We start from the raw sequence: 17683 nt of genomic DNA, 5'->3' as shown, positions 1-17683 counted from the left end.
GGTCACGTGAGCACCGGAAATAGTAGTAGCGCCTGTCGCAGGCTTAGCGCGTGTCGCCGGGCTGCCGTGGAGGGGCTCGCCCGCGGGTCTCCGGGCCCGTTTCCACTATGGGCCGCCGGAGGGCAGCGCGCGGGCCGGGGGCCGAAGGCAGCCGCCCTCGGCGTCCCGCAGGCCGCTCTCTGGAAGCGTTCGCCGAGGAAGTGAGCGTCGCGCTGCGCGGTAAGTAGGGCGTGATCCGGCGGCGGGCCCCCGGGGGGCCGGGGTCGGAGGCCCAGGGCAGGTCGGCGGAGCCGCGCGTGACCCGGTCCCATTCTCTGCCCGGTGCAGCGTCCGTGGAGCCAGAGACGGCCGAGGACATGGACAGCCGGAGCCCGGCGCCGCTGCCTTGCACGCTGGCCATGTGGGAGCTGGGCCACTGCGACCCCCGGCGCTGCACCGGCCGCAAGCTGGCCCGCCTAGGCCTGGTGCGCTGCCTGCGCCTGGGTCACAGGTTCGGCGGCCTCGTGCTCAGCCCCATGGGCTCCCAGTACGTGTCCCCCGCTGACAGGTAGGCGCGAGAGGCCGGGAGGGCGGGGGAAGAGAGTGGGAATGGGCGGGGTGCCTGCCTGGCTTTATCTTAATAAGCCCCCCGACTCTGGCGCATCATTCCTATCAGGGTTCACCTATTTTTACCTATCTGTCTAGTTTGCCCCAGTTGCCTAGCGTAGAGCCCAGAATATAGGAGATCTCAAACGTTTGTCACGTGAAGAAATGAGCCTGTTCTAGTTCCCTAGCTGCCTCAGAGCTTGGCTTTTAAAGGGCCCCTGGAGGTTGTTTGGGGCAGGGGAGTGATATTATTGTATCCCTAGTGAGGCCGGTCTGCAGGGACATACCTGTTCTAGGGCCATCACCAAGGTGGTGCTGGCCCCCAGAACCCTATGCTGGTCCTGGCAGACAGCTGGTGGCACAGTCGGGTGTGGCTGTCATCGACTGCTCCTGGGCCAGACTGGAGGAGACGCCCTTTGGGAAGATGCGGGGCAGTCACTTTCGGCTGCTGCCCCACCTGGTGGCTGCCAACCCTGTGAACTATGGCCGGCCCTGCAAACTGTCCTGTGTGGAGGCTTTTGCGGCTACCTTCTGCATCCTGGGTGAGTGTCGGGGCCTGGCAGCCTGGCTATGCTCCCAGCAGTGTGTTCTCTACTAGCAAGTCCCAGGAGAAACGTGAGGGTGTGGGCAGAGGTGGTTGAGATGGAAAGGTCGGGGTTTCTATCCCAGTTCCCACCTAAAAGTTTTCCCCCTGTGGGGTTGAGGTGGCAAAATGAATAGCTGGCCTGCAAGCACTCAGGTTTGGCCTGTTATCTTGGCACCACTGCCCTGAGAGCCCTCCTTCAGCTCATCCTCAAGGAATTTATGGTCCCAATAGAGGCCCAGGTGGGCAGGGGGATTCAGTGGGCCGCAGAGGCAGGCATGGGCTGTCTGGACTGGAGGGTGGTGTCTGGCAGGCGCTTTTAGCTCCTGGGACAGCATTGGGTATGCTGGGGACACGCTCAGGATTGGAAAGGGATTGACCACATTCCTGGGTGTCCCGTTTCTGCGGCATCAGGCTTCTCAGACCTTGCTGTCATTCTGCTGCGGAAGTTCAAGTGGGGCAAGGCCTTCCTAGACCTGAACCGTCAGCTCTTGGACAAGTATGCAGCCTGCTGTGGCCCAGAGGAGGTGCTGCAGGCAGAGCAGGAGTTCCTGGCCCACGCGAAGGAGCGTCCCGAGGAAGAGATCGGTGAGGCCTGGCAGGGATGTGAGCCCCCCAGGTGGGAGCCAGGACCCTCCATGCCTGCCACCTCTTTGAGAAGCTCTAGGGGTGGATGGCTGGGTTCTGCTCAAAGCTCGCCTATCTGTCACTGTCCTCTTTGCTCCCTCTGTTCAGATCCCTTTGATGTGGATTCAGGTCGAGAGTTTGCAAATCCCAACAGGCCCATGGCTGGCACCCGGTAGGTCCTTAGGCTTCCCAGTTTCGTGACAGCTCAGACCCAGGGCTGTCCTCAGCCCCTGGCCTCGGCCCTTCCTGCTCTGCAGAAACGGGGTGGGAGGGTTGACTGTGGAAATGGGGGAATGGACGTCCCACTGAGAGAGGTTTTGGTTTCCAGAACACGGGGAGTATGAGGAATCTGTACTCAGCCTGAGGGCTTTTGTGGGTCAGATGGTGCCTTTAGTGAAACAACTACTTCCAGGTTGCCCAGGGACACTGATGACAGTGACAGTGAGGAGGAGTCTGAGGAACTTGGGCCTGAAGCTGAGGATGAAGGCCACAGCAGCAGCAGCCCAGAAGAGGAGGAGACTCGGGAGCAGGAGTCAGAGGCCAGGGCCCCTGCCGAGGTTTGGAAAGGAATCAAGAAACGGCAGAGAGACTGAAGGTTCCAGATGTGTATTTTTCAAGGCAGAGCGATGAGGAAACCTAGAGACAGCAGCGGAACTGGTGGGAACGACAGGCCTGGCGGTCCTGGCTCATCGCATCTACGAGCAGCACTGGGCTGTCGGGTTCTCTCCCAAAGCTTCTATCATAGCCTTGCTCTGGGTCCTGCCTCAGAGTCCCTAATGAAGCTGCAGGCAGGGAGACTTCGTGAGCCTCTGTTTCTTTGCACTTGGCCTGGGCGCTTGGGGGAACTCTCAGTCTCTAGTGAGGCAGACCCTGGCTGGAAAGGTCTGGACAGTGGGGATGGCGGGCCATGGAGTAGGTCTTGTGTGGGAGCGAACGTGTACGTGAAAGCAGAAGCCAGCATGGAGCCCCTTACACTGACCCACCAGCCTCATAGAGGGCTTCCAGGGACCCTTTCCTGGGCCTGGGATCCAGGTGGGGGGCTGGAGACCTATGATATTCTTAGCAAACCTCCACATGCCCTTCGTGGGTGGAGGGTTCTGGAGCCCAGAGAAGCTGTGGCCGTCACTTTCTCCACTCCACCTGGTGCCCTGGGAGCTGCTTCACTCCGAGGTTTGGGTTGTTCAGACTCAAACCCTGGCCTTCCTGCCTCTCAGCCTAGTGAGCGCCCTCCCCCCAACCCCAACTTCTAAGACAACTCGGCTGCAACACTGGTGACATCGGGGATGGACCATTCTTAGTTGGGGAGAGTACAGTCTGGTTTACTGCAGGATATTAAGCAGAACCCCTGAACTTTGTCCACTGGTACCAGAAGCATCCCCTTCAACCTCCAGGTGTGACAAATAAAAATGTCTCCAAACATGACCTAATGTCCCCTGGGGGGCAAAGCCCCCCGCACTGGGAATTGAGTGCCTGGGGGCAATGGGACCCTCCCAGGAGGCAGGTGGGGAAGCTCACCTGGTGGCCAGGCTTCCTGTATTCCCTGTCTAGGGGGGGTGCTTGCTGGGTGCAGGGAGTTCATGGCACATACCACATGGACACACCAGGGCAGACAGGAGCTGGGGGACCCAGCTATAGCACGAACGCCACATAGCAGGGGAGGGGGCACCACAGCTCTGGCTGCACTAAGCTGGTCACAGGGTGAGATGACACCGTGGGAACTTGGGGAGGTTCTGGGGCTCGCAGCTGCAGGGGTCTCATGGGTCCGCCTCCATGAATTTCTCCAGCTCCCTGAGTCTCTTGACAAACTCCTGTGCCTCCCGGTTGGTACGGCCCTCCAGCATCCTTAGTGCAGACCTCACTGCAGGCGGGAGGGCAGGGGCAGCATCAGGCCCTGCCAGCCCTTAGACCCTCTGCCCCCCGGTTCCCCACTTACCCTGGGCTCTGGGCCGGCGCAGGTGCAGGGTGATGGGCTGCCCAGTCCTCGTGCTCCCCCCGACCTGGGGCCGCACGATGCCGCCGATGCCGCCCAAGCCGAGAGCTGCCTCCCCTGCAAAGTCGTTGGTGGACAGCCAGTCGTGATCCATGACCGTGAAGAGCACACAGGCACCACGACGGCGGCACGCCTCTGCTGGCACGGAGCTGCAGGAGGCAGAGGGGTCACCTAGAGCCCTGCTCCCTGCTTGGCCGGGCGTTGGGCAGGCGGGGCAACACTCACAAGTAGAAGAGTTCATCATACACCGGGTGCAGTGTCCGGTTTTTGACCTGGGTCCTCTGGCTGTGGACCAGCGGGAAAAAGTGCGGTGGGCCCAGCTCCACGATCACAAAGGGGTCACTCAGACCTGGGGGACAGGGCTGTGAGCAGCCTGCCACCATCCCACTGGCCTGACCCACCTCGCCGTGCCTCTGCCCCTTACCATTAGCGTCCAGGGGGAGCAGGTCGGCAGCGTGCAGCACTTCCACCACCAGCCGCTGCTCAGCTGCCTCGTAGTAGCAGCGCACACTCAGGCGCCCGCACCGGTTATGCTCTAGTGACCTCTGCAAGAAGGCCGGTGGGCCCGTGAGCTCAGCGTGGGCTCAGGGGTGAGGCCATGTGCCCACTCCCGGACCACGTACCTGCTTGAGTTTGTCCAGGTAATACTGCTCAATGCACTCGCGGGTGGAGCACTTGTGTAGGCGCAGCTCCTCCTCCAGCCTCTGCGGGGAGAGGAGAGAAGGTGGACGCCACCTCCTCCCTGAAGGCACGGGGGCTAGTGCGGGGCAGCGGCCCAGGTTAGGCCTCACCTTGTAGCTTCCATCCCTCAGGTTCTCCAGGGGCAGACCCTGTCCGTCTGCGTGGAAGAAAGTGACCAGGGCCTAGGGCAGGGCAAGAAGGGAGAGATGTCAGATTGTGGCGTGTGCTGGGGACAGAGCCCCAAGACAGGTGGAGCCTTGAGTTTGCATAGCACCAGGACCTTGGGAGCCCGGGGCAGAGCCACCTGTCACACCAGGGGCATAGCACAAGCCCCCAGAGCTTGGGGAAATGCTGGTGCCTGCGGCCAGGCACTGCCTCCTTAACAGGTAGCGCAGGTGCTGCTGACCCAGGTGGCTGGCAGGGAGGAAATGCCCTGGTGGGTGCTTAGAGGAAGAGCTGTCCAGACTTGGCAAGCCAATGCATCTTGGCCTGGGGCAGCGGGGCCCAGGGGAGGGCAGCAGCCTTTCCCCCTGCAGCCCAGCAGAGGGGGGCACCCCCACAAGGTCCTACCTCCAAGGTGAAGTGGAAGCGGCTGTAGAAGTCGGCAGAGACGTCAAGGTTGGTGCCCAGCGCCTGCAGAATGGCCTGCAAAAGCAGCTCCCAGAGGGCCTCCAGCACCCTGCAGGGACACAGCATCTGTGACTGGACCCTGGCCCGCCCTGCTCCACCCGGCCCGGCCCAGTCCGTACCTGTTCAGGTTCTCCTTCACCAGCAAGGCGTTCAGCAGGGCCAGCTTCTCATCTAGGTATTTCATGAGCGGGGCCACAGCCTGCGGGGAGGGTCCTCAGGGCCAGACTGCACCTGGGCCCCACCACACACACACTCCCCACCGGGCTGAGCCCTCAGCCGGCCAGTCACTCACCTCGTCGTTCTGGATGGAGTCAGGTGAGAGGCTGATGTGCTGCACATACTTTCTGATGTCACCCACCATCTGAGGGAGAGCAGTGCTCAGCACGGAGGGCAGTGGGGGTGGAGGGGGAGCCGGTCCCTATCCCACCTTCCTCGCCCACCTTGGAGGTCAGGTGCGCAGTCACAGTGCAGGCCTCCCGCTGCAGGTCCTCGTCCAGGGCCTGTGTGCAGTTGAGCAGGGAGCGCGGCAGCCCTCCCGTGAGCCCCGAGGCCCCCTCTGGCCAGGCCAGGCCTCGCAGTGCCTGGCCAACAGCCCGGCGCAGGAGCTCCACGTTGTTGAGGACCACGCAGAGCTGGAGAGAGGCGCCAGATTGGGTGGGGTGGGGTGGGGGGAGGTTAGTGTTCCTGTGGTCATGTGGGGGCCCCACCCACCTCCTACCCCCATCCACCTGCCTGCCAGCCCCCTCACCGGCTCGCTCACTGCCTCGCCCGAGGCCCTGGGCTGAGTGTCCACCTTCTTCCGCAGCAGCTGAGTGTAGAAGAGGGCAGCCTCACACAGGTCCTGGTGGGACACAGGGGCGCGAGAGCTGTGGCCACACCTGGCCCTGCTGCCCCTGCGGACCCCGACCTATTCGTGGGCTGTAGTTCCCACCTGGCTAAGCTGGGTGCCCAACCCCTGGGCCTGGACAGGGTCTGGCCATGCTAAGCAGGTCCACAGCTCCTGGATGTGGCTGAAGCAGAGACTTGCCGTGGCTACAGAGCTGCTGTGCTTGGAGTTCTCCATAGGCTCCAGCTGGAAAGGCGAAAGGCAGCCTGGGTTTTGGGGGGCCCTGGATGGGCCCCAGTACCCTCGAGCCAGGTGCTCACTCACTGTGTCCACATCAACAGCTCCCTGAAGCCTCCATTTGGCCTGGTCCCGCAGCACCTGCAGCCAAAGCTTCACGGCAGGTAGGAACGGGACGTGGATGCCGACCAGGGCCAGGGAGCGGCTGTCCCTGCAGCAGGAGGCCAGCCGGTCAAAGCACGCCCACCTCAGGCACCCTGAGCCGGCATGGCCTAGGGCCCCTGACCTAAGGAGTACCCAGGAGAGCCTCCTGTTCCAGAGCCCTCCAGGAGGAAACTAGAGAACACGGGAGAGGGGCAGGTGAGGGAGGGGAACAGGTGCAAGGAGGGAGAGAGTAGGTGGTGGAGGGAGGGAGTAGGTGGTGGAGGGGGGAAAGGGAGGGGTAAGGGACCGGACACCCACCGGCCCAGGATGCTGCTCCAAAAGCGCTGGATGTCTGCCAGGGACAGGTAGAGCTCGAAGAGCCGGGACGCCACCTCGAGGGTCATTTTGGAGCTCAAGTCCTCCGTCAGTACCCACACCTCCTCAGCTACCTGCCCAGAACGGTGCAGTCAAGCTGCCAGCAGCAAGGAAACCAGGCCCTTCCCAGCCAGAAAGCCTCTCCCCATCCCCCTGCCTCACCAGACGCTCCAGCTGCCGGAAGGTGAGGGTGAAGAAGTCGATCTTGATGATGCTGCAAAAGACACATCTCAGACACCTGCTCACCCCGGCCCCTGGCCCCAGTGGCAGCACTTGGGGGGCTGGGTGCAGGGGCGGCAGGAAGAGCCCTGGGCGCCACCTGTGGAAGAGGCTGGCATAGATGCTGTAGCAGGACTGCAGGTCCTCATAGATGGCGTCAACCAGCTCAACCAGCCCAGCAAGTCGCTGCAGTCCCGGCTGCAAGGAAGCAGGGTTCACACTGTTCACACTGACCTTTTGGCCTGAGCCCACCTGCCACACTCCCCCCCCCCCCCCAACTCCACCCCCCACCCCCCCCACCCCCCCGCAAGGCCATACCCTCTTTGAGCGGTACCTGCTCTCGAGGACTCTTGGCGTTCAGGAGCCTGTCAAACCATTCCCGGTTTCCTCTCTGCAAGGAAAGTATGGAGGCAGTATGGGGAGGGGAGAAGAAGAAGGGCAGAGGGCCTGGGTTACAGCAGGTCCAGGGCCAGAGGGTGGGGCATTGGTAGCCAAGAGGTGCTGGGCAGGGGCGGGGCCGGGCAGTTAGCCCTGACCAGGCTAAGACGCACTTTCAGGGCAGCAGTGATGTCCGTGTTTAGCTCCGTCTCGAAGGGGCAGACTTCAAAGGAAGGCTGGAAGAGCTGCAGCTTGTCCAGACACCTGGTTGAGGAGCCACAGCTGACTGGTGGCTGCCCCACCTGGTCCCCTACCCCACCGGTGCCGGCAGCTGCACCCACTTGAGCAGCAGCTCCAGGCGACGTATGGCTGTGCTGTTGGTGGCAGGGAAGTAGTCCCGGAGCTGGCGCAGCAGCCGCAGCGCGAACTCGGAGAAGGCGGAGAAGCTGTCGGCCAGGCTCTCCTCCTGGGGGCACAGGGCCCTTTAGAACTGATCCCTCGGGTCCTCCCCCGGGGCCGGGCCAGCGAGTCAGCAAAGCTTTGCCCTGAGGAGCAGCCTCCAGCCCGATTCACCTCTTCCTGCTGCCCTCTCCAGCCTCAGCCTCCACAGCCACCCCTAGCGTTTGCACCACCCGCTGCTCCCTCTGCTCTGTCTCTGCAGCGCCCAGAACTCCCTCTGCTGTTCACCTACTGATAGGACCCTCCTCCAACCCATCCCTATCGCAGTATTGCACACCACTTGCTCTTTCCCAAATCAACTCCCTCGCGGGACACGGACCCAACGAAGAGAGGACTGCCCCTCACTGCCGGCCCCAGCCCGAGCAGGCGCACAGCACTCCCTCCAAGAACATTTTCAGGCCACACGGCCAAGTCCACCTGCTCCTGGGGCAGTGAGGCCGCCTCTTCCCAGTGCGCCTGCATGTCCTCCAGCAGCCCCAGCAGGTAGCCGTAGTCCAGGGTGCAGGTCTGATGGTGGCGGCTGCTGACCTGCCAGTGCCTGTGAGGGCCCCCAGCCCAGAGTCAGGGCAGCGGCGTCGGGCAGGACCCCACGTCCAAGAGACCTCCAAGCGCCCCGCCCACTCACGGGAATGGCCTGCTCATGCCCCGCCCAACCAATGCCACCGCCCCGCCCTTCGTCGTGCGCCCCGCCCACTCACAGCACCGCCAGTTGCAGAGCAGACAGGTTGCTTTGAGCGCCGTGCAGGCAGAGCACAGTGGCCGCCGGCGCGCTGAGCTCGCCCCGCCAGCTGCTGGAGTTGGGCTGGGGGAGGGACTGGGCGTGGGTGGAGGTGGGAGACTCCCATCCCCTCCCGCTTGCGGTCCCCGTCGCTTGCCTTCCCCGGGCCGTGCCCAGCTGCCGCGGGGACCCGAGGGCGCCTCTACCTCCTCGGCTCGGTGCTCGAACTGCAGCAGTCGGCTGAGCAGCAGCAGATAGGACAGGAAGCCCGACCGCCCGCGCTGGCTCATGCCCGTATCCCTCTGGAACACAGGGCCCTTCATCAGGTGCCCGAGCCATGGGCTGGGGTGCAGGGCCGGGGTCCCCACGGTTCCCCACGGCTCCCCACCTGCGTGGTGATCAGCTTGAGCACTAGCTGGCAGTCTCCCTGCACGCGGGAGGCGCTGGAGCGTGGTTCCAGCTTGAACCATCGGTCCTCACCAGCCACGGGCACCTCCTGCAGGAAGGGGATTCAGACTGGTATTTCTCGGAGGCTGTGGGGCTGTGGGGAGAACGCAGGCCTCCACGCTTCCCAGTGGACTGGGGTGACTAGCACAGAGTGAGCACTCGGGGGTGCCCGGACAGAGTCCCAAGGAGACTGGCCCTGCGCGCCCTTCAGTGAGGTTTCCCCCCTGGCCCAAGAAGGATGGAAGACTTGGGGGGATTACAGGACACAGCCACTGGCAGTACGCCAGGAGCCGAGGCACCCGCAAGCAGGTGTTCCGTGGGTGAAGCCTCTGCACCCACTCACCCAGATGGGTATGTTGAGGCACCCCAGGAAGTCATCAGTGTGGTCCTCTGTGGGCCCGGCCTTCCCATTTGCACGGGCTGACTTGACAATCTGTTTGAAATACCTGAGCACAGCAGGGCGGGCATCACACATGTGGTCTCTGCGGAGCCACCACCACTGGGAGGGCACAAGGGTCCCACCCGCGGTACCTGCTCATGCCCTTCAGGCCGATGACTTCATTTAGCTTCCTGCATGCCTCCACCAGGGACACATCATCGTCATGGTCCCTGAGGAAGGGGGGCAGCCGGCTTGTCGAGCCCAGCCCAGCCCTGAGTGCCCCCTCCCACCACCCTCAGCCCGGAGCCACCCACACCCCCTGCCTGCAGGGCACAGGGTCTATACCAGATGTCTAGGTGCAGCTGGTCCGTGCTGACATCCTCGATCTCACTACAAGGAAAACAGAAATATCCGTGAGGCCTGCCCAGGGCTGGGCAGGGACCATTTTAGGAGACACGGGGAAGGGTCCATGACAGGCTGTGTGGCCCTGAGGACACGAATCTCCCTGAGACTTAGTTTCCCCTCTAGCAAGTGGGCACATGAAGCCACCCTGGTTTCCTAGGTGGGCGCTGGTCACAGCCACCCCCGTGTACCCCAGGGCTGGGCTGGCATCGCAGGCCATGCCTTCCTGACCATCTGCTGGGTGAGGGGGCTTACAAGAGGAAGTGCTCCTTCCAGACAGGGTTCAGGGTGCTGCTCTTGACCTCGGTGACCTGGATGCACTTAGCTGGCAGCGGGCTGCCACGCTTGGCACCCTTTCGGAAGCTGAAGCGCTGCTCCTTGTGCGGGCCTGGCTCCCGTGGGGTGCCCGAGGCTGACAGGATGCCCAGCATGCAGTACGGGTCACTGAAGCCTGGGGCACAGTAGGAGCCTCAGTCCCTGGTCACAGGCCCTCCTCCTCTCCATAGTAACCAGGCCTGGGAGCAGCCAGCACGTCCGGGCCAGTCCTCACTCACCATTGGGGTCTTTGGCCAGCAGGTTCTTGGCCCGCATGACGGACACTTTCAGGGCATATGTGGGGGCCTGTGGGCAGAGAGGTGCTGGGGAGCCTCTAGGGGTTCAGCCCTGCCCTGTGCCCTCCACCCAAGTCCTTGACCATGGGCATGTGGCCGGTCAGCTCTGCACAGGCAGGTGGCAGCCTCACCTTGGCCTTCTTCACCCTCTCGATGGCCTCTGCATGCTCCTCGGGGCTGGTGCCAAACACCTGTGGAGGGCAGGCAGGTGTGAGGGCCCAGCTGACCCCCAAAGCAAGGCTGGCCATCGCCGTGGGGACCTCAGGCATGGCCCCAGGCGGGGATGCCTGACTGCGAATGTCATGGGTGGGGGCAGCGCACGGGTGAGAGGAAAGATGTGTCTGCCTGTCCTTCTTTCCACCCTTCTCTGTGTGTGTGTGTGTGTGTGTGTGTGTGTGTGTGCATCCTTCTGGTGTGCCAGTCAGCCTGTATGTGTGTGTGTCTGTGCACACACACGTATGTGTATGTTGTGTACATGGTGCACATGTGTGTGTTGTTCAGGTGATTGATAGTGATGTCAGCGGTGGGCAGTGGTCCCATTCCTTTTCAGTGGGGCTCACCTGCTGAAGGTAGCTCAGTAGGGCCTCCTGGTCGTCCACTTGGTCGGGGCCCATGGTTCCTGCTCGATAGAGGACGGTGTACAAGGCTTCCTCATAGAGCATCTCTACCTGTAGGTGGTGTGGGGAGCACACCCTCAGTCCCTTGCCACCACACCCCTGTCTCCCTTCAGGCTCCTTGGGCCCACCCTCCATGTGTCCAGCCCCAGCCCTCTGCAGCCCCTCCCACGGGCAGAGATCCACTCCCCGCCTCAGTGCCTTTGCACCTGCCTAGCCCTCTTCTGGGGGCTCCTACTCATCCCTGACCCCTGCTCCTTACTCACTTGCACGGGAGGCCTGGCCCACCACCCAGACACCTTTACTGTCCACCGAGCCCCAGACTCTGAGCCTGGCACACAACAGGTGCTCACAGCCTCGCCCTAGGGCCAGAACCCCATCTCTCTTACCTCCTCCTGGGTCAGGGCTCTCAGGCCACGGTTGGGGTCCACAGGCTCGGTGGGGGCTGGTGAGTTGCTGCGCAATAGGACCTAAGAGGGGGTGCTGGGGTGAGGGTCTCCGAAGGTGGGGGTCCTGTGGCTGGCTGGGCGGGGGGTGATCCAGGGAGGAAATAGAGGGATGGAGGCCAGATGTGGAGGGGGCAGGTGAGGAGGCCTGGCACAGTGCCCCGCATGCTACACAGCAGTATCCAAAATCCATCCTCACCTCAGGGCATGGCAGGCTGCGCCTGCCTTCCCCCTTCTTCAGGATGAGGCGCATCTGGGTGAAGAACTCCACCCCATCCCCTGGTTTCCTGCCGAGAAAGGCCAGGCTTGGGATCAACAGACCCTCCCCAAAGCTCAGGGCTCACAGCACACGCTGCCGGCTCAGGACCAGCCACCAGCCCACATGACTAAAGGCATGCCTTGGGGCACAGCGTGATGTCCACAGGGCACCCCATGTTCTTGGGCACAGACCGTCCTAGGCTCCCTCTGGGCCATGGGGCACCCACCAGGCCCCAGTGGCAGGCTCCTGCGGGTCAGCACTGGCGCTCCCCGGCTCCTCCTCAGTCCTCCGGCGGAAGGATGGGCAGACCTGCACCTGCCTGAGCACACTGCTCTTGATCTCCAGCAAGGTGGACATGGTGGGTGCCTGCGGGCAGAGAGCATGGCTGTGCCTTCCGGTCATCCGTACAGTCCCCAATAAGCATCGCACAACAGATTTAGCAACGACTAAATTAACCAAAAACCTACAGAAGCCATGATCCCGGGAACAGCCTGAGGCAGGAGGAGAGGGCACCTCTGGGAAAGAGATGGCTGGCACTATCATGGCCACCAGAGGCAGGGGGTGGGAGGGCAGAGGCCCGGAGGTCACCCCCCACCCTGGACTGTGCCAAGTCACCTGGTCTAAGTCATCAGCCTGGGCAGAGGGCCACTGTCATTTTCACTTGAGTGGAAGGGGCTGCTCCCTCTGCAGCCCCCAAAGCCGGAGTAGCAGCCCAGCCGCTGCTTGAGCTGTTGCCAGGGCAACCGCCAGCTGCTGTGTCTGCATGTGACAGGGGCTACAGGGGCTCCACATCGCACAGACAAACGTGACGCAGGAGCCCAGTGGCCTGAGCTGCAGGGATGGAGGTGTCTGTGAGAACCAAATGTTCAAGGTGGTGGTGGGGAGCACCCTACCTGTATTTTCCACTCAGCACCTCACTGCATAATGCTCAGCCCTGGAGAGGGGTGCTGCTCTGTTCCCCTCATCTGGATGAGGAAACTGAGGCCCCCGGGTTAGGAAACTGCCAAGGCCACAGAGCCAGCAGGTAGCCTGCGGTGGAGGCCAGGTCCCCCTGGCTTCTGTGTCCAAGCACTAAGCTCCTGGCACACCTGAGTCCTGGGGTCTAGGTGGGCCACCCTACCTCTCTTCCGACCGGTACCTCCTTACTCCCTTAGCCCGTTGCCAAGATGGGGGCAGCAGTGGTGTTTGGGCACAGGCGTCTGGGAGTGATGGCTCATTCTGAGTGCTCAGAGACCCCGCAGGTTCCCCGGGGATCCTGGGCTGCCTGGGCAGGTGGTGATCTCGTGGCACCCAACAGCCTTGGCCCTGGGAGCCAACCAGCACCTCACCCAGAGCTTCAACAGTGGGCGTGTGGCCACCCCCCCCCCCCCAGAAAGCACTCACTGGCTCCAAGGCCCCTCAGCCCATATGGGGCAGGAGTGAGCCTGGCACAGAGCTACAGAGCCCTCTACCTGTGTGATGGGCCCCAATGGACCTGGACAGCAGCACAGAACATCCCTGCTAGTGCCCAGGCACCAGGGCCAGAATCACAGCTCCCTCTGGTCCAACAAGCAAGCTGAGGCCAGCCATGGTGGCCCTGGGCCAAGCCAAATGGTCAGGCCTGCTCGGTCCCCTGGCTGTCTTCAAGGCCCGGGTTCGATGGGAAATGACAGTTCTGCAAAGTGGATGCCCCATGTCACAGCCCAGGCCTGGGGTGACTTGCTCAGAGCCAGGATTCAAACCCAAGGCTCCGGGCCAGGCTCTCTCCGCTAGCCTCTCGGTGGTTCTGAGGCAGGTGAGTCTGGGGCAGCCGATGGGTCTCCGCAGTCAGTGTCCCCAGTGGCCAGCTGGGCATCCTCAGAGGGAGGAAACACCTTCTGAGCACCGGGTGCCCTTCTCACAGTAACCAGGTCCCTGGCAACTTGGGGGTAGGAGGCAGGGAGTGGCAGGATGTCTGGCCTCAGTTCTCCACGCCATCGTCTCGGTCTTCTCTTTCCAGCCTGGCCCCTACTCCCCCTTTCCCTCTTTTTCATTGATTCCTGGCTCCCATCCTCCCGTGCCTCCCAGACAGTGCTGCCCTGCACCACCCAAGGGCAATGCCCATTGCAAACGCTGCTCCCTGGGGTCTCATCCCAACCTAGTCCCTGGGGGAGGGGCCTAGGGGTCTGAATTTTAACCAGCTCTGCAGGTGTTCTCAGAGCTCCATGAAGTCTGAGACCAGCTGTCAAGGGTAGCTAGATGCTTCTGGAATGAACGCATGAAAAAATTTTACCCCGTTATTCCTTCGAGGTCCCCTCTTACCGTCCTTACTCACCTGTTGCGACGCAACGTTCTCCATGCAACATCCCCCCACCCCCCACTTCTCTCACTGACACCCTCCCTCCCCAGCCCCTCCGTGCTGCCCACGGGAGCCGGGGCCCCCACCAGTTTTGTAGGGGTCTTTCCCCCGATGGAGGGACGGTGGTCCAGGAAGTTCGGAAGATGATCAGATGAGTATGTGTATTTTTAACCCCCTAGCACCCTTGAGTAGGTGGAGCTCGGGCAGGGCTTCACGGACACGGATTTGGGGAGGCCAGGGTCGTCCGAGGATCGTGCGAGGGTGGGAGGGACGGTGTGCTGGGGCGTCTTCCTTCCCGGCCGGTTGCCTGGGAAACACCGCAGAGCGTCTTCAGGGTCCTCGGCCAGACCCCACCCCCGCGACAGACTGACCGGCCGCCCCTCCCCCGACCCCTCCCGCTCCTGTGCTCCCAGGGGAGGGCGCACAGCGGGGCGCGGGTAGAAATGCCGGAGACCTGCTCCTGCGAGCTCGCACCGGCCTCAGTTTCCCCGGGTCCGGGGGCGAGTCTTGGCGACCTCCCGCCGCCCTCCGCCTGGGGGCCTCCCAGTGCCGCCGGGAGGGACCCACGCCGGAGTTGAAGGGGTCGGCGTCCCAGGTCCATCAGGGTGGGCGCCGGCCAAGCTTCGACGGCGCGAGATGGAGTCGCAACACTCACCGTGGGCTTGGGGTCCTGCGGGTGGGGGTGGGGTCCCCGAGGGCCCCCTTCTCACACGGACACTCCGGGACGCCCTGGACAGCGACCGCTCGCAGCCAGGCGCGCCTACGACTGAGCGCAGCTGACCCACCGCGGCTGCGGCCGGGGGTGGGGGCGGGACCTGGCCTGCTCGCCCCGCCCCTGCGGGCCCACCCCCGCACGCCCCCTCCCCTTCCCGTGCACCCCCGCGTCCCCTACGGAGAGCGAGGCCGGGCGAGGGTCCCTGCGGGCGAGGGTCCCTGCTCTCCCAGGGCCGGGCCAGGGAGCTCCCTCCCCCAGGGACCGGGGCGCAGAGCTGTCAGTCAACCCATCGGTTGGTGCGGACCTGAAAGCAGGCTCAGCTCTGCGTCAGGAGCCCCTCCCGAGGCCAGAGTCACCGGAACCGAACAAGAGACTTTTGGGGAAGGGCTGTGCAGCCACCTCCCAGTCATCCTCCCAGCCCGGCGTGTCCCCTGTGGTTAACCTGGAGCAGGCCTGGGTCTGGGGACTTCGCCGCCTCGGGCCTAACAGCTCCCTCCTCTCAAGGGGGGGAGTCCACACCAGGGGCAAGGGGTGCTGCAGTCATCAACCCAGGATACCCCACAACGACCTTGACTACCTGTTGAGGTGATCGTCCCCATGGTCCAGATGAGGCCCCATGCACCCCAGGTTGAGCCAGTCCTGGTCACACAGCCTGTGGAACCCCAGGGCCTGAGCTGGACCCCACCCGCGCATTTCCCAGCCCACTGTTAGCGTCCCTTTTGGGCTCCCCACTCCATATCCACTCAGCATTCTGGGACTTGACCGCAGTCACCTGGGGAGCTTCTTAACACAGATTGCCGGCCCACCCCAAAGCTACTGATTCCAAAAGTCTGGGCTGGGGCGGGCCGTCTGCATTTCTACAAGCCCCAGTGCTGCTGGGCGTCCGGGCCACCCTGGAGAACCGGGGCGGCTGTGCAGAGCTTCTGTTCCTGAGGTGCACAGGGTCCCTGGATCCCAGCCCTGCTTTGGCTCACCCTGCTGGATCCTCACAGCACCTTGTCCTTGGGGGTCAGACAGAGATTTGGAGTTTTCACCCTAGAGGACAGAAACACAAGCCTGGACCCACAGTTCAGGCTCAGAGGCAAGGACAGTTCTCTCTGGGAAGGCCAGGAGTCAGGCAAGCTGAAGGGAGACCCAAAGGCTGGAGTAACAGGGCTCCAGAGCATAGCTCCACGTAGGGAGGCACCAACCTTAACCACTGCCTCTTTCAGCGAACCGCCCACTTACAGGGGGCTTCTCCCCTACACAGGGGTGGGGCGGGCCTCTCTCTGATGGGGCTACCACCTGTCACAGCTTCCAGACACAGACTCACATCATGCTGCCATATACCCACCCATCCTTGTAAGATGAAACCAAGAACTACCGCGTGTGTGTGTGTGTGTGTGTGTGTGTGAGAGAGAGAGAGAGAGAGAGCGAGAGAGAGAGAGAGAGAGAGAGACTGTAGGGGATTAGAGACTGCATTGCAGGGCGGGGGACAGAATTTCAGGTTAGGTTCTCCTATAAGCTCTGTCCCGAGGCCCTACTTCCACCCTGACCCAGCACAGCCAGGCAGATGAGGGCCGAGGCTGTTCAGGATATGCATGGACTGCCTGGGACAGAGATGAGTCATGGAAGCAGGAGAGGGGGCCCGGACGCCGTGCCACCAGCTGCTCCTGGGCTTCCTTCTGCAGGGTACAGCCATGGGTATGAGGGCAGCTTGTCCTTCCCTGGGGGACTGGCAGGTCCTGCGCCAGGATCTTGGAACTGGTGCCCCCACCCCTGCAATTTTATGTCAGATTCTATCAACCTGTTGGAACAAACACCAGTCCGGTTGCCATGGTGATCATAATGGCTTGGGAGGAAGAACTGAGACTCTGTAGCGGCTGTAAACAGGAAGTTAGGAGGGGCTGCTGCTAGGGGAGGAGGCCCCTGCTTGCACCACCCACCCATGCCCTGGGGGATCCAGAGGTGGGGCCAGTGGCATCAGAGGCACCAGCCCTGACACTAATTAACTAGCCAGATGGCAGAAGGCCCCCCAGAGACTTCACCACTGTTCTCTGTAGATGAGTGAACTGAGGCCCAGAGAGGGGAAAGGGCTTGTCTAGGGCCACACAGCAACAGGCTGGGTCCCAAGCTTAGCCCTGAGCCTGTTTCCCTAGGAAAGGATGAGCCCTAGGACTTCCCTCCACACACACTTCCAGGGGCTGGAGCGATGGTCCCATTTGTAGCTGATCCCTTCATTCTCCCCACCTACTCTGAGGCTGAGGTCAGGCCCACCTGAGTCAGTGTCACCCTGGCTTCTCTGCCCCAGACCTGACAGGGTCACATCACAGCAGGTGTTAGGGCACAACATTCTGCCTAGAGGTCTGGGCCCTGTGGAGCTGGTGGGGACGTGGGGGTCATACCCTCCGGGCTTCTGACAGGAAAGCGCCTGGCACGTGTGTGTGTGTGTGTGTGTGTGTGTGTGTGTGTGTGTGTGTGTGCGCGCGGGGGGGGGGGGGGGGGCGGCTTTCCCTCCTAGGGCCAGGAGGAAAACACCCGGCTCTGGATAAGCACTCTGAAGGCCAATGCAGAGCAGGGGAAGGCTGGCTGGCACAGGAGAGGACACCTGTGAGTCCACCCCACCACTACAGGCTTATAAGCCACCAGCTCACACTCTCTGGGGGCAGCCCTAGGAATTGCAGGCCCGGCCTCCTGGCAGTCAGGGTCCTCCCATGGCCCTCTGAACCTCAGCACCCGGCCAGGACAAGAGGCAGGAAAAGGGGGCGGGCCACGGGACAGGGCAAAGGGTTCCTGAGGACCAGGACCCTGAGGACTGCAGGAATCTGTTCCATTGCCTAGGCCATCGTGAGTGGTTCTGCCAGCAGAGGTGGCTCCAGGTGGGAAGGGGTCTGGCCCAAATGGCCCCCTGCCTGAGATGCTGCTTCTTGGGGTGCAGTCACCGGCAGCTCAGTAGGGTCCTGTTGTTGCCAGTACCTGCACAGGTGGAGTCTGTGCCAGGCCTGGGACATGGAAGCAGAGCACCATCCACTGTCCGCTGGCCTTCCCGTCAGCTTCTGGCC

At 62.8% G+C, this 17683-nt stretch overlaps 2 protein-coding genes across 2 annotated transcripts; one reads left to right on the top strand and one right to left on the bottom strand.

Moving 5' to 3' along the window:
* Positions 1-11: 11 nt before the first annotated feature.
* TSR3 (TSR3 ribosome maturation factor) lies at positions 12-2592 on the top strand. The gene is made up of 6 exons (XM_008146365.3): positions 12-219; positions 328-547; positions 934-1127; positions 1583-1756; positions 1904-1967; positions 2208-2592. The coding sequence occupies exons 1-6, from the start codon at positions 108-110 to the stop codon at positions 2386-2388; spliced, it is 945 nt and encodes a 314-aa protein (XP_008144587.1). The 5' UTR covers positions 12-107; the 3' UTR covers positions 2389-2592.
* A 95-nt stretch (positions 2593-2687) lies between these two features.
* BAIAP3 (BAI1 associated protein 3) lies at positions 2688-12086 on the bottom strand. Its single transcript, XM_054714153.1, has 34 exons — positions 12078-12086; positions 11837-11976; positions 11551-11638; positions 11295-11375; positions 10852-10959; positions 10423-10482; positions 10235-10301; positions 9936-10131; positions 9624-9668; positions 9431-9508; positions 9243-9345; positions 8841-8948; positions 8659-8754; positions 8433-8536; positions 8152-8272; positions 7617-7741; positions 7449-7539; positions 7232-7288; positions 6998-7095; positions 6841-6892; positions 6622-6752; positions 6247-6370; positions 6028-6168; positions 5845-5937; positions 5537-5728; positions 5389-5457; positions 5216-5295; positions 5037-5145; positions 4577-4648; positions 4409-4489; positions 4210-4330; positions 4011-4134; positions 3729-3934; positions 2688-3653 (listed from the first exon to the last, which is right to left on the bottom strand). The coding sequence occupies exons 1-34, from the start codon at positions 12084-12086 to the stop codon at positions 3550-3552; spliced, it is 3474 nt and encodes a 1157-aa protein (XP_054570128.1). The 3' UTR covers positions 2688-3549.
* Positions 12087-17683: the final 5597 nt, after the last annotated feature.

This window comes from Eptesicus fuscus, chromosome 4 (assembly GCF_027574615.1).
Source record: "Eptesicus fuscus isolate TK198812 chromosome 4, DD_ASM_mEF_20220401, whole genome shotgun sequence".
NCBI classification, from domain to species: domain Eukaryota; kingdom Metazoa; phylum Chordata; class Mammalia; order Chiroptera; family Vespertilionidae; genus Eptesicus; species Eptesicus fuscus.
This window is presented reverse-complemented; position numbering and strand designations above follow the sequence as displayed.

What these genes read in the sequence shown, in the direction of transcription:
- BAIAP3 (XM_054714153.1), bottom strand. An exon ending in GAGCCTGCCACTGGGGCCTG is followed by an intron (nt 11,639 to 11,836) that starts GTGGGTGCCCCA and finishes CTTTCTCGGCAG; the next exon opens with GAAACCAGGGGATGGGGTGG. An exon ending in CAGCTGCACCTAGACATCTG is followed by an intron (nt 9,509 to 9,623) that starts GTATAGACCCTG and finishes CCCCTTCCTCAG; the next exon opens with GGACCATGACGATGATGTGT.
- TSR3 (XM_008146365.3), top strand. Translation starts at nt 108, where the DNA reads ATGGGCCGCCGGAGGGCAGCGCGCGGGCCGGGGGCCGAAGGCAGCCGC. An exon ending in AGTGAGCGTCGCGCTGCGCG is followed by an intron (nt 220 to 327) that starts GTAAGTAGGGCG and finishes TGCCCGGTGCAG; the next exon opens with CGTCCGTGGAGCCAGAGACG. An exon ending in TACGTGTCCCCCGCTGACAG is followed by an intron (nt 548 to 933) that starts GTAGGCGCGAGA and finishes TGGTCCTGGCAG; the next exon opens with ACAGCTGGTGGCACAGTCGG.